The sequence below is a fragment of the Rhea pennata genome, chromosome 1, assembly GCF_028389875.1.
Source record: "Rhea pennata isolate bPtePen1 chromosome 1, bPtePen1.pri, whole genome shotgun sequence".
NCBI lineage: Eukaryota > Metazoa > Chordata > Aves > Rheiformes > Rheidae > Rhea > Rhea pennata.
The window spans coordinates 15,603,918-15,616,957 of record NC_084663.1 but is presented as its reverse complement, the minus strand read 5'-3'; the positions used below and the strand labels follow the sequence as shown (position 1 = coordinate 15,616,957).

Sequence of the window (13,040 nt, the reverse complement as noted above, 5' to 3'; positions counted from 1 at the left end):
AACTCTTTCTTGTCTCCTGCCTTCAGCTGTTGCTGCTTCTCGAGGCTGCCTTGTGTTTTCCTCATTTTCTTATTGCATCATAGTCTCGCCTTTTTTAAAAATAGACTTAATACAGGAACTAGCTGGGCCCAACCAGACCCATGCTCTCAACACTCTCTCTATGCCTTTGAGTATCTTTGCACAGAGCTCCTTTAGGATGTCCCAAATTGCACATGGAATTTGTCCAGAATGTCCTGGTCTCCTATTGCTCAGAATTATGGAAAATGGACTCAAATGTTCTGTATATGAACGCTGCCTTGAATCCATTGCGGGGGGTGTGTGAGTCTTCCCCTCCCAAAAACCAGACAATTTTGGAGAATTTGTCCAGGATGCCAGCTGCCAGGTAACCTTGTCAGGAAGGATGGCACTGGTCAGAACAAGCCAGGAGTCTTGGGCACATTCACTGAATATGGAGTCTGAATTGTGGCTATAATGGACAGGCATCAGCAGATTTCCTTGGTGACATCTGCGTGATGTTTCAAGGTAATGACTGCATCCCTCTGAAGAAAAGGCGAGGTTGATGCTGCTCTGGACTGAGAAGAGTCAGGTGCAGGTATTTAGCTGGATCTCTGACATGGTGGGAAGGTTAAACTTTTCCTGTGGGCCATAAACTCTGCATGCAGTGTTTTCGGGTCCAGAAAGGCTCGTTTTTTGGAGTAAAACCAAACCAGAAGGGAAGGACTTGTCTGGAAAGACACTATGTTTGTAGGAGGAAGTTTGTTTATAAACCATTTTTACTTACGCTCTGTCTTGTAGAGTCATTTTGAATTTTAAATTGACTCTCTACTACAGAGGGCTATATGTTCCTGTCTTTTTTTTTTTTTTTTTTTTTTGTGTGTGTGTGTGTGTGTGTGTGTGTGTGTGATTTTAAAGTCCTTTTGCTCTTTTGGGGTTACTGCAAGAAGGAGGTCTGGGCAGATCTACCCAGAAGCTTTGGTTAATTGAGGTCCTATCACAAACAGGTATGCCGTAAGTCAGATAACTTTGGATTGCATCAGACTTCAGATAGCTCATTAAACAGAGCTTACACTCATTTTTGTCAGGGCACTCAAAGTTAGAAGAAACTGTGTTCTTGTTTTATTCTCAGCAAAATAGCTTTGACTGAGAGTCAGATTTGAAAAATTTTGCACTACAAACTTTTTTTACTAATAGGTTGCCTCAAAATGTTCTGGTTTTACACAGAAGGGAGACGGAACTGAGATTTCAAGTCCTCGTTCATTCAGAACTGGGTTTGGTGAGGTGCGGACTATGGCCGCTTTTCTGGAGTAACGCTCAGCTGCGTACACTGTTGAGAATTATTGCTGTAATTCTGATGAACTTACGTCCTCCGTTTTACCCAAATTGCATAGTGTCAATATTACATTTTATTATCCTGTGCGTTGCAGATATTCCAGTAATTGTGTGCTAGTTTAGCAACTGTAAATGAAGGTACAGAAGGCATGAAATATGCCTGAAAATTATGAATACAAGTTCGCGAACATTAGTGCTTACAGGAACACAGAAGTACTTTAAACCCAGAAAATGTCTGCAATGCTTCAAGCTTATTATTGCATATTGTGCTTTTTCCTGGGACTTCCAGGTGACCATAATTCAGTATTCATTTACATAATATTAAGCTTCACTTTTGAATTCAGTACTAGACGGACTGAAAAAATGTTCTCATAGAGGCAAGCAAGCCCTTCTGAGTGGTGCTTTTTCAACGTTTATGTTTCCAAGGGAGTATTGGTTCTGCTCTACAGGCTCTTTTGACTTACTCAGTATTCAGAGTTGTTAGAGCACCACCGCATACTGTGCTGCATAATTCAGGCCTTCTTTAGACCTGATAGAATTGCTAGGCAATGTGGCAAAGAATGGAATATAATATGATCAACTAAGAAATGTATTTAGAAGAAATAGGGATTCTTCAGTAATATTTGACATGAAAATTGATAGTCTATTAGTAAAATTTCTAAGCACACATGGGGAAATAGCCATTTATTAATAGCAAATGCAAATCACAACTACATTGAACTCAACTAGTTTAGAAACTGCAAGGGCTAGGTTATCCTTATGTTTCATGGCATGAAGGCACTACATGTTTTCTGATCATTTCATCGTATATGTTTATGTTTGCAGTGACATACAAGTAGGAGCCTCTGCCAAGAACCCCATGTCATGTTATCATGTCATGACTGATTACCTTCAGCTGTTGTCAACTATTTTTATTCATCCTGTTTTCTTTAATAATGTTTTATATTTATATATATAGAGAGAGAGAGAGAGGGAGGGAGGGAGAGAGAGATCGAGCACTTTATGTATTTCTTATCAATGTGTCTTTCTGTCCACTGGTTAGCCTATGGTCAGAATCTAGTTTCCTGACATGGCATTTAAAAAGCAAGAATATTAACAGGCATTTTGACTTTTAAAAAAGGTAAATAGATTTGCTCCTTTGATGAATGACCACACAAATGTAAAAACTCTTTTTTATCCTTTTTTTTTTTTTTTTTTTTAATTCTCCTTTCTGGATTCTTACAGAGGAATTTAACGAAGCAGTGTGCTTTAATCACAGTTGCAGTCATAAGGACAAAAACTACTACGGCTGAAATGGACTTAGTGTTTAATGTCACCTATCTTCCCAGAAGGAGAAAATTATTTTCTGGCATGCAATATTTTGTAGGCATTACACAGCTGAAAGATTTACTTAAACATCACCGTTTTGGAATTGCTGCATGATGGAGAAATCACTCCACATCCCTTCAAGGCCAGCTTTTTTCATTCAATAATTCAGAGCTCTTCTATTCTCTCGTGGTGAATAGCTAGAAAACAGCATTTTGAGTTAACATTTAAAAACTGTATATTTCCTTTTGGCCAAGAGGAAATATAATTGCTAAAAAATTTAATGTCAAGATTTTCCAACTGAAAAAATAGCCTTTTAGTAATGAGAGATCTTGAAAACACTACAATAGGCACTAAACAATAACTTCACTATGGATTTTTTCAAAGCACTCTTCAGTATATATGCATTATCTGTATCTAGAGTATGTATTAACTTTACCCTTGGGTTGCTGAACATAATCCGATTAGAGAAGTCAGCCATGTGATGTATTTTTTACAATATGGCTAGCCAGTGAATAGTTCAACGAATAATTGACCAACTAGCCATGGGCTATGAGAGGGTCATATGAGAAGAAAAGATAATAAAACCTTCTTAGGCTTAGAGAGCAAGAATCATTGAAGAGGAATATATTTTATATAAAGTTGGGCAGGAGTCTGTCATTATGTTCTCTGAAGTATAGCAAAAGAACATGAATAAATCATGAAAAAGCAATGGGCTTTGAACAAAGTTAGAAGATATGAGGCCCTCTTCCATCCTAGCTGTTGCTTTCTTTTTGACATTCACATGCTATTCCTCTTGCTAAAATTCTGACTTGATTTAACCTAGACATACGACTTTTCAAATGTGCAGTTTTGGGAGAGAAATGTGGAAAGGCCATCAAAAGCACTACTAATACTTTCATCTGTAAAGCCCATAAGACGTGGCTGCACAAAAGCCTTGCACACAAAATACCAATACCGGCTTGCAGACAGCCAAAAGCATCACCCAGACTGTAAAAGCTCACCAAAATGCTTTGGAAACTGTAGCTGTGTAGCATAGCAAAAGCTGTTACAGTGTAACCATATTGCATGACTCAACAGTTGACAAAGCGTCAGGTGATGACAGGTAACAAAACCAAAAAGTGATGCATGTTCTGTTCTCTGCCCAATTCCTGCACCTTAAAAATAGCAGCTGCTCCAAGCGAGATGATTCTTCCCTAGCAGCCGCTCCTGAGCTGGCGGTGCCGGCCGGCTGTTCACGGAGACGAGCACGTGTGACAGCAGGATGTGACAGCAGAAAGATGCTGTGGCATCTCATCATGTCATTGAACTCGGACAAACAGCTAAAGCTCAAAGAAAAAAAAAGTCTTGGGTATTACTTGAATTCTAGTTGTTAATGGAGAGATAGGGTTATAACACATAGCACACTAATGCTGGAATTTAAAAATAAAAAAAGAGTTTCTGTGGTTTATGTACATTTTTACCACATTATTTTTCACTCATTCCCACTCTTTGTGAGTCAATTCTAGATGGTATAGTATGTTACAAAGCTTAAAAACATTTTTTTTTTTGCTTTGGCAGCTAGTACTTCACGAATCAACCATCTGCTGCCATTAAATTTATCCAGTTCTAGCAATACTAATAATTTCCTAGAGTGAATAAAGGTTGAAGACGAAGTAAAAGAATTTGCTGAAGTAAATTGAATTTACTATTTAGTATTTAATACCAAAAAATGTTGATACAGGGAAACTGCTAAGTATGTTCCAGAGAGATCATATAAACTTGTTTTAATAAATAATTGGTTAAGCTGTAGGAACAGTGAAGTTTCACTTATGTCTCATTACATCATACTGTATTTCAAGAGAGAAAGGATCATTTAAAACGTATTAAGCCAAATTATATTTTGCTGTGCTGGGATCTCTCTCCCCATGAGTACAGTTAGCTCCATGCATCTCTGTTTTCACAAGTCAGAATGATGGTTTGGGTTGCCTATTAGCAAATTCTCTAAAGCATCTAAAAGAATTATCTTCTCCCTAGTTCTTCACAGCTACGAGCCCACAGCTCCCACCAGAGCTGGGACACCAGCTCCTATGGGATATCGGTTTCTTCCAGCTGCCACTAGCCAATAATAATATTTGAAAAGAAGCTCTGAAGAAATCGGATACTTACTCCCATTTGTTTTTCAGAGCTTGTGTAGGTGTTGTATCACGATGCAGCAGAGCCTACTTCATAAGCTCCTCTTTTTTGGCCACTTACTGCTGATATTGTGCAGCAGACCTGCCTCTTGGCTCCTGTAGATGCTCAAAAGGATCCAACTCGGGGAAACAACATGTTGAATTTGTCACTAAGCTTCATCAGAGTTTGGAGTCAGAGCACCTTCCTGCAGAAATCCCTGGGAAAAGCTTGTCTGTCCTGCAGACAGGCACAAAGCGTTGCCCACTTACACCACTGAGGCCAGCACGTGGCATGAGAGCTCTTTCTCAAGCCTTGGGCCGTTGGCTGCTCATCACTTGCATTTCGCACGGTTGTCTAAGGGGCAGAGCTGAGGAACTGGGGAGCTGAGTTATGTGTGCTCTTTAGCCTAAGACATAGGAACCTCTTGCACCTGCATGGCAGGAGAGGGGACACAGGACAGGGATCCCACCCAACTGTTGAAGAAGGGCCAGTTCATAGCCTACACTAGAGGGGCCAGAAAGAGAGCAGGCGGGCAGGAGCCTGACTGCTGCCCAGGGCTAGAACCTTAATCTGAAAACAGGAGAAAAAGCTTCTTATCTCTGCTTCCTGAGTTTTTATTCACTTTCCTTTCCTACGAGTTTCTGCCTGATACAAAATGCAGATAAATATCAAGTAGCTGGAAGTGCTTAATGTGGGACATGTCCTCCAAGGTTTCTAAGCTCCAGGGTGATGCTTTGCAGTTTCTGTAAGCTAGCTCTGTGAGGTCTTTCCTCCATCACCTTTCCGGGGTGCCTTCCTCTCTTCTTTACCAGTAGAGGAAATGCAGGTACTTAGGTTTGGCACTCTGGATTCTCCACCTTTGCCTGATAGCACATCATGTAGACAGGTGCTTTTTTGGATGTGAGGACATGATTCACCTGACCTGCTTTAGACATCCACCTTAGGGAAAGATGTATCACACTCCGGAAGTGGCTGTTTCCCTCTACTGAGTGTGAAGACAACCAAGCACTAGCTCAGACGTAGATGTTGAAAGATAGGTGAGATGAATTCTGTGCTATCATCACATCTTTAAATGATATGCTGCTAAAGGTGGGTGCCTAAAGTGTATGGCCATGATTTTGCATTAATTGCTAGTTTACTTTCTTCTGGTTTTAGATGAAGTAGGACAACAAAGTTGCCAAAATGTCTTTGTTTATGATTACAGAACCCCAGCAGCACAGTTGCGTGTTCCTTGTGAAGCTGGTGTTCGAGCGGCCAGTTCTGCTTGAGAGAGTGCTACAACTAGGAAGGATAATAGTGCTAAAGACCTCGTTGTACATGTTGTCTTACCAGAGATGCTTTGAACTAGTTCAGCAATATTATATCAATGGGAAGCTGATAATATGGTGTTTTTGATCTGATTACTTGTTTTAGCATTGATCCTTTGAAACTTAGCTTAATTGTGCACTGTGCAGAAATCGAAGTCTGAATAGTCCTTTAAGTCTGCGATTTAAAAAAAATACACATAAAGATTAAAGTTTGCATTCCTGTTTTGTTGACTGACACTTCAGGAATGCAAAAAATAAAGACTTAATCCATATCTGGAGAAAATGATTTTGTCTTTTTTTTTTTTGTTGGATTTTTTTTTATTATTGTGCATATTAACTGAAATTTTGCCATGTAATGGTACTGGTGTGGGGGGTGTCCATATGGGATCTGAAAGTGAAATTATTTTTCATCTATATGATCTATATGTCTTTGCTGGTAATGGAGAATTGATGAAGAATGCATGACTGGAATTTAGTCTTGTGTGAATGATATAAAAACCTGAGCAGAGTCTAGCTCCTGTTCAAAAAAAGCAGTTGAGCTCCACAGTGCTTAAGGAAAAAAAAAAAGTGTCAAAAATGTTTGTTTCTAAAGATGGCTGCTGTGACTCAGAGCCCTAACAGAGAGCAGACAGCTGAATAAGAAAATGATGCTCTTACAGATGCTCTTTTTACCCTATGGCCCTATGACAATAGGGTCCCAGTAGGTTTTCTGCCCCAGCGTTCATGACCAAGTGTTTAAGATTAAATTACTTTAATCTTGTCCTGCCCTGAAAGGAAGGGTACCTGGCTGAAGTAGGTGTGTGTTGTTACTGCCTTGATAGTGTGTTGCAGAGCCATGCCTAGATTTGCTTTCTTCCCAGACTGAGACCAGATTTTGGGGATATTATCATAAATGCATGAGGATACTCATCGCTAACAAAATAAACCTGCTAAAATAAATGAAGCATCAATCTCAGAAAGCTCATGAGACCCCTTCTGTTATTACTCATGGAGAACAGCTATTGTTTGTCCTGCAATACTTACTGTGTCAGCCAGGAGTAAGACAAAAGTCTTGGCTTGGGCGATGCAAAATGAAAGGAAAGAATAGCTTCTTGTCTCAAAAGCAGCCACTAGTGATAAGTTGATGACTTAGGCTGCAAGTTCAAATTATTGCTTAAAGGCAAACTAGTTATAATCTGTTTTATACTCTGGGAGAGTCTAATCCAAATTCAAATTTTTGTTTTTACAGATGGAGTTAGCGGTAGCACCATTCTGCCGACGAGTGTCTGACCTAGGAAAATCTTACAGACTGCTGAGGTCATTCAGGTGAGTTGCAGTCACGGTTTTCTAGCTCTTGGTAGTGTAGCCAAACTGTATTTCAAAACTAGTTTACTACCTTTTATTAGTTCTGATTGAAGGCTTTTTGGCAAGAGCCACAAGGAAATTAGACCAAAGTCTTTCCTTCTAAGTTTTATGCGGAGTATAACTATTGTTTGCCATTCTTAGTCATACAAATGTTGACCAAATTGCACTTTTTTTGTATTGCATTCAGTTTGCTACTTCTTGTGACAGTGCCCTCTAGAGTTACCTGTTTTCATTAAAATACACAACCTACAGACTTGTGTAGTTTAATTAAAATAGAGGACTACTGTGAATTTTTACAGTCCAAATATCCTGAAAAACTAAGATGCGGACTAGTGGAAAAAAATGAGATAATTCTATCCTAACCCAATATTGCTACTATGTAGGTATTACTCTAATGCATAAGTTTTTTGTTTCCTTCACAAGTGTATTGTTACATTTTTCCAGACCACTGCTGTTCCAGACCAGCGAGCATATTGCCAGTAGCCCAGCTTTGGGAGAGGTTATTCCATTCAGCATTATTCTGCAGTTCTTATTTACAAGAGCACCAGCAGAGTTAAAATCACCCTTCCAGGTAACAAGATCAAGCTATCCTTGCTTCTTAGAAGAGAGAATCATTGCTGTTTGCCCTAGTTATTTTAGTTAAACATTGTTCAAGCTCATACTTGATGTGACTTGTTGGCTTAGTTTTTGTTGTAGCAAAGGTGCAGTCATTGAATTGTATTTAAATTAATGGCAGGAAAATGATAGCCTGATTTTAAATAGTCTTTCAATTCTTTAATATTTTATCAACTCATAAAAGGCAGGTCTCATCCTCGCCTGCAAATTGCCAGATCCTGCTCATGTAGGATGTAGAAGATCTAGATTCAAACTGCTATCTGAATTAGGTGAAATGCTGATGTTAGATCTCATCTCTGAGCTGCCAAATAACATACTACTATTTCTATTAATTGTGTCTGATTCCTTTCCTGATCCTGCGTAACTGCAGAATTAAGAGTGCCTCACATGACTTTCATTTATTTCATCATAGTTTCTGAAATAGGTGTGTGTGTCCTGTTTTACATTTATGTGTAATATGTGTTTGTTTCTGTTTGTGTGTATCAGAGGGCTGAGTGGTCCATTGCCCGCTACTCCCAGTGGCTTGATGATCATCCGTCTGAAAAAGACAGACTAGCTCTTATACGGTAAAAATCACGTTTCTTTCTTTTGTGAATGTTTGACAATGGAGCAGTAATTTATCCGGAGCTCATGACTGGTCTTGAAAAGCAGAGAAGCGTGCTGTAGGAGATGTATCATAAATATTATTACCCTCTTCCCACTCATGGATTGAGCCACAAAAGGGGAGAAATACATAAACTACCTCTTTCACCTCCCCTCCAGAAGCCCAAACCCTTCAGTGCTTTTGGAGAGTGCACATAATCCTCTTTCAAAAGAAGTAAACTGCACACGGTAATGGTTCATGTTAATGCTGTGTTTTAGGAAAACTGCCCCTCTCAGTCCTTGAAAAGCCAAGGCTGCAGCCATCCTGCCTTCTGTATTGGGAAAGAGAGGCACTGAAACCTTAAGCAATGAAAATGTAGATAGGAATTTAAAAGTGGAAGATCCTTGTTTGTAAGCTCTGTAATGTTCTTAAACCACAACACACAGTTGTCTTTGCTTACAGTTCAACTTCATTCACACTGGTTCCGGCAATGGACTTGCTGGTGGTCACTGATAAACTGCTCCTACCGTGGAATTACTAGGCAGACCCTGCAAGGCTTTTAGGCCAAGAGACTGTCTTCTATTAGACCAACCAGCTTACAAAGCTTACTTTTCAGCCCTTATTCTTGTTGCACCAGTGTTAAAATAGTTGAGCTTTATAAAATCCAAGCATGTGCTGCTGCAAGGTTGTCACTTGAGCATTTTACGGGAGACTGGGGTCCTTTTGCTCTGCCCTGTAGTTGGGGTGGGGCCAGCTTTGAGGAGCTGCCCTTCCCGAAGGCTGCTGCTGGCCCTTGCCTACCCTTGACACACCGGAGCCAGGGTGTTTGTCACTGCCCCTGCCTCGCTGCTCCTCAGTCCCTCCCCAGTCCCACCTCCTGCAGTCCCACCTCAGCTTTGCTGAGCTGCGTGAATTACCTTGTCGCTGGGTTTGTAAAGCAGATTTGTTTTCCCTATGGTAGGGTTGGCAGCACAGGTAGACTGTGTGTTCAGGAGCAAGCAGCACACAGCAGGAGCTAGTTGACTAACAGGCTGAATCCAGAGAGTATAGAGCATGGTTCTCCTGTACAGATGTTGGTGGCTTCTGTACGCGCTGCTATGTGCCTTCATCTTTTGTAGTATGTTCTGTTGTGCTGTTGCTAATCCTTATGTAAGGCAAGAAGTCAAGTTCCAGTCACTGGCAGCGCCCTCGTATTTCACTCATACTGGATTTTCTTTAATTCTGTATTTGGAGATATCTGAGTGCCCTATTCTGTACTTCATGAGCCTTGTATGGACCTAAGTTGAACTACAGGGACCTTGCTCATTTGTCTAGAATTTAAATTTTATCAGTCGCGCTCCTCAAGCTTTTTCCTGTTTTACTTGTACAGCCGCACTAGTTGGACTGCATATGTTTTAGGCCTTCGGATACTGGCCAATGTCAGGTGAAGTTATCTTTACGTTTCATGCATCCTTGCAAATAGTGATTTTCTGCAGCTTCAGTTTGTAACAACTGTGCAATTACTCTAGGGAGCTGCTTCTGAGATATTCATTTACTTCTGTTATCACAATTTTTACAGCTTAGTATTTAGACCTAATTGCAGTGGTTCTTCTGCTCTATGGATCATAAATTCTTTGTGCACAGCGTGGTGTTAATATTGTGAATTGCTAGCTTCCGATCAACATTTTTGTGCGTTTCTTGCTGCTCGTGTTCGGCCTGCTGGTTGGGATTTACTTGGCCAAAGGTAGATTAGCTCGGCTCCCTTTACAGTCCACAGAGAGAAGCAGGCGCTGCTGGGTGATTCCTCTCATCCTAAAGCAGGTACCTAAAACAGGGCAGCTGCACTGTGTCCTGAAAGCTCCGTGTTTCCCTCGCCGTGAAGGGAGCGTAGGCGAGCGCTGGGGAGCTCTCGCGCGCAGACAGCCGCCCTGTCGGCGCTTGGCGGTAGGCGAGATGCCCTGCTGCAGGCGCCTTCCCCGAGCCGGCGTGCGGTTGAAAGGCAGAAGTTTGAAGAGTCAACCTCGCTTCCATGCAAGAAACCTTCCGGGTGCAGGCGGCGGGCTTCGAGCCAGCTCGCGGGACCGTTCGTGCACCCGAGGGCCGGCCCCGCGGGGCGCGGGCAGACTCGCCGTGCTCCAGCACGCTCCTTTGCCCCGGCGAAGGGCTCGTTTCCCTCGCGTGCTGGTGTCCTGAGAGAGAGAGAGCCGCTCCCACCGGTAACCTGCCCCTTAGCAGCAGAAACGGCGGTTTGGGGGCGGCCGTGGAGTCGGCCCCGGGAGGTCGCGGTCGGTCTCGCTTGGCCCAGGAGCGCGGCCGCTCCGCGGAGGCGTTGCTGCTTCCCCAGGCCCGCGGCAGCCGCCCTGCCCGCCTGGGGATCGCCTCTGCGATCGTAAATAAATCAGACGTGTCGCGTGCTGCAGTGGTACGGGCGATACTGTGGATCGTTGGGATCTTTTTGGTGTTGAAGTAACTTTTATAGCACTTAATTAGCTAGGCCTGGTGTCAGACAGCTGTGCTCTTACACAGCGTGTTTTCCATTTGCGGCTTTGCCTTGGATTTTGCAGACGAAACAGACTTTGAGCAAAATAATACCAAAGAAAACGCTGGCCCTCCGTGGGCTCTGCCCCTAGCCTGGCCTGTGTGCAGCCGCTGCCGGGTTCTCGCCGTGTTTCGGGAGACCTCCAGCTGCTCAGTCATCGAGGGGCGCCTGAGCGTATAGGGCCCACGTAAAAGCCTCGGGAAGCTTTCGGGTTAAATCGGGCTCGGTTTGGCTGAGGGGGAGCCCAGGAATGCCCAAGCAGTCACAGTACCATGGAAAGCTAAGTAATTAGTTGGAATATTTCTAAATGATACTCATTAAGATTCCTTTAAGAACCAAAGCCCAGATCATACACATCTTTTTTTTTAAAAAAAAAAAAAGAAAAAAAACTTCAGATATAGATCATCATGGGTTGAAATAACATTTTAAAAAAGAACTAGCTGGGTCTTATATAATCAGCTTGTCCTGGTTTCCAAGAAAGCTCATGTTTTTGCTCAAGCAAGTGAAGTAATTTAATAAGTGCTTTAAAATCCTTCTCCTTATGTGGGAAGGCATCTTAAACTTAGATTTTTTTTTTTTTTTTTTTTACTTATGGCATTTTTAATGAAGCATTAATATATGCAGAACATCCCACCAACCCTCTTTCCATAGCTCTCTTTTACAAACAATATTTGTAATGTATACCATAGCTTGTCTTCTAAAATAGAAACAGATTGCTGAACAGGTTTTATGATGTCCTTTATTAGACTGGAAGTTGCTGAATTTAGGGAATTATTTAGTCTAATCCCCTAAAGAGTATGTTTTGTATATTACATAGACAGGGTTTCTTCCATCTTCTTAAATATCAGTAATATAACTGTAAATTGCATCTTTTAATATGATAACAGCTGTGACCTCTTCTGTGCTGGAGACTTGATGATACTGATTTCACCCATGATGCCACATTACCACTTATGTACTAATGCTTTTACAGTGTCCTCTACAGGACATCTTTTTCTTTTTTTTTTTTTAGTACAAGATTTTTAATGGTAAAAAGTGATGCATCAAAATTGAGTTCTTTAATGCCAGAGTAGTTTACAAAAGCTGGTTTTAGCTAGGACCAGTAAAGCTTACAAAAATATCATTACGGTATCTGCATTTCAAGTGTTAACATAGCTATTAAATTGGTATATTGCCCGAAAGAAGTTGCTGTCATGTAGATGTCACAGCAGCAATATTGTTTAAGGTTGCACAGCTTTGCTTTTGGTCAGCCTGAGCTAAAACGTGGCAGCGCGTTCCAGCAATCCTGTTGTTTTGCCCTAAGCAGCTTCCTGCACTGTCTGTGTTTCCGTATGTCATAGTGCCCAAATCCCACCCTTAAATTACAGAACTGCCTTCAAAGGAGCAAAGTTCCCATCCCAAATGCGGTTCGGAAATTAAATCAACCTTACAATCATTCCTGCTGTTCTCTCTCACAACCCATCCCTCCGTTGCACTTCTGAAGCAACCGTGCTCTTTCCCTCCGGTCTCCAAATACCCTTTCTCCCTGCTGCTTTTCTGTGCCTGCCCACGTGGCAGGCAGACTGCTGCCGGGCCTCCCGTGGGTGCCTGGAGCAGGTAGTCCCCCTGGGCTAGCCCTGCCCTGGAGAAGGACCCATGTTCTCTCTCCAGCCTGTGGATGTTTCTCTGTGACTTGCTCATTCCTTTACTTTGGCAGTTCCCATCAGTTGTTCCCATCAGGATTACAGTAAAATCCCCACTGATGGAGGATGTTGTGGGATTTGTAAAATAATAACCTTCAAAATTGAAGGCTGACAAGTTGAAAGAACCTGACATAAATGTTAAATTTGGTGAAGGTTGGTGCTCACCATGCCTTGTCGTGGATTTCACCACTAGCAAAACTCTT

At 41.8% G+C, this 13,040-nt stretch overlaps 1 protein-coding gene across 1 annotated transcript in view; it reads left to right on the top strand.

Annotated features, from left to right (window-relative positions):
- COG5 (component of oligomeric golgi complex 5) overlaps positions 1-13,040 on the top strand; it is a 187,849-nt gene that overhangs the window by 169,018 nt on the left and 5,791 nt on the right. The window contains exons 19-21 of the mRNA XM_062582231.1: positions 7,324-7,400; positions 7,884-8,010; positions 8,541-8,620. Coding sequence (XP_062438215.1) covers positions 7,324-7,400; positions 7,884-8,010; positions 8,541-8,620 — 284 coding nt within the window. The remainder of the gene's footprint in view (positions 1-7,323; positions 7,401-7,883; positions 8,011-8,540; positions 8,621-13,040) is intronic.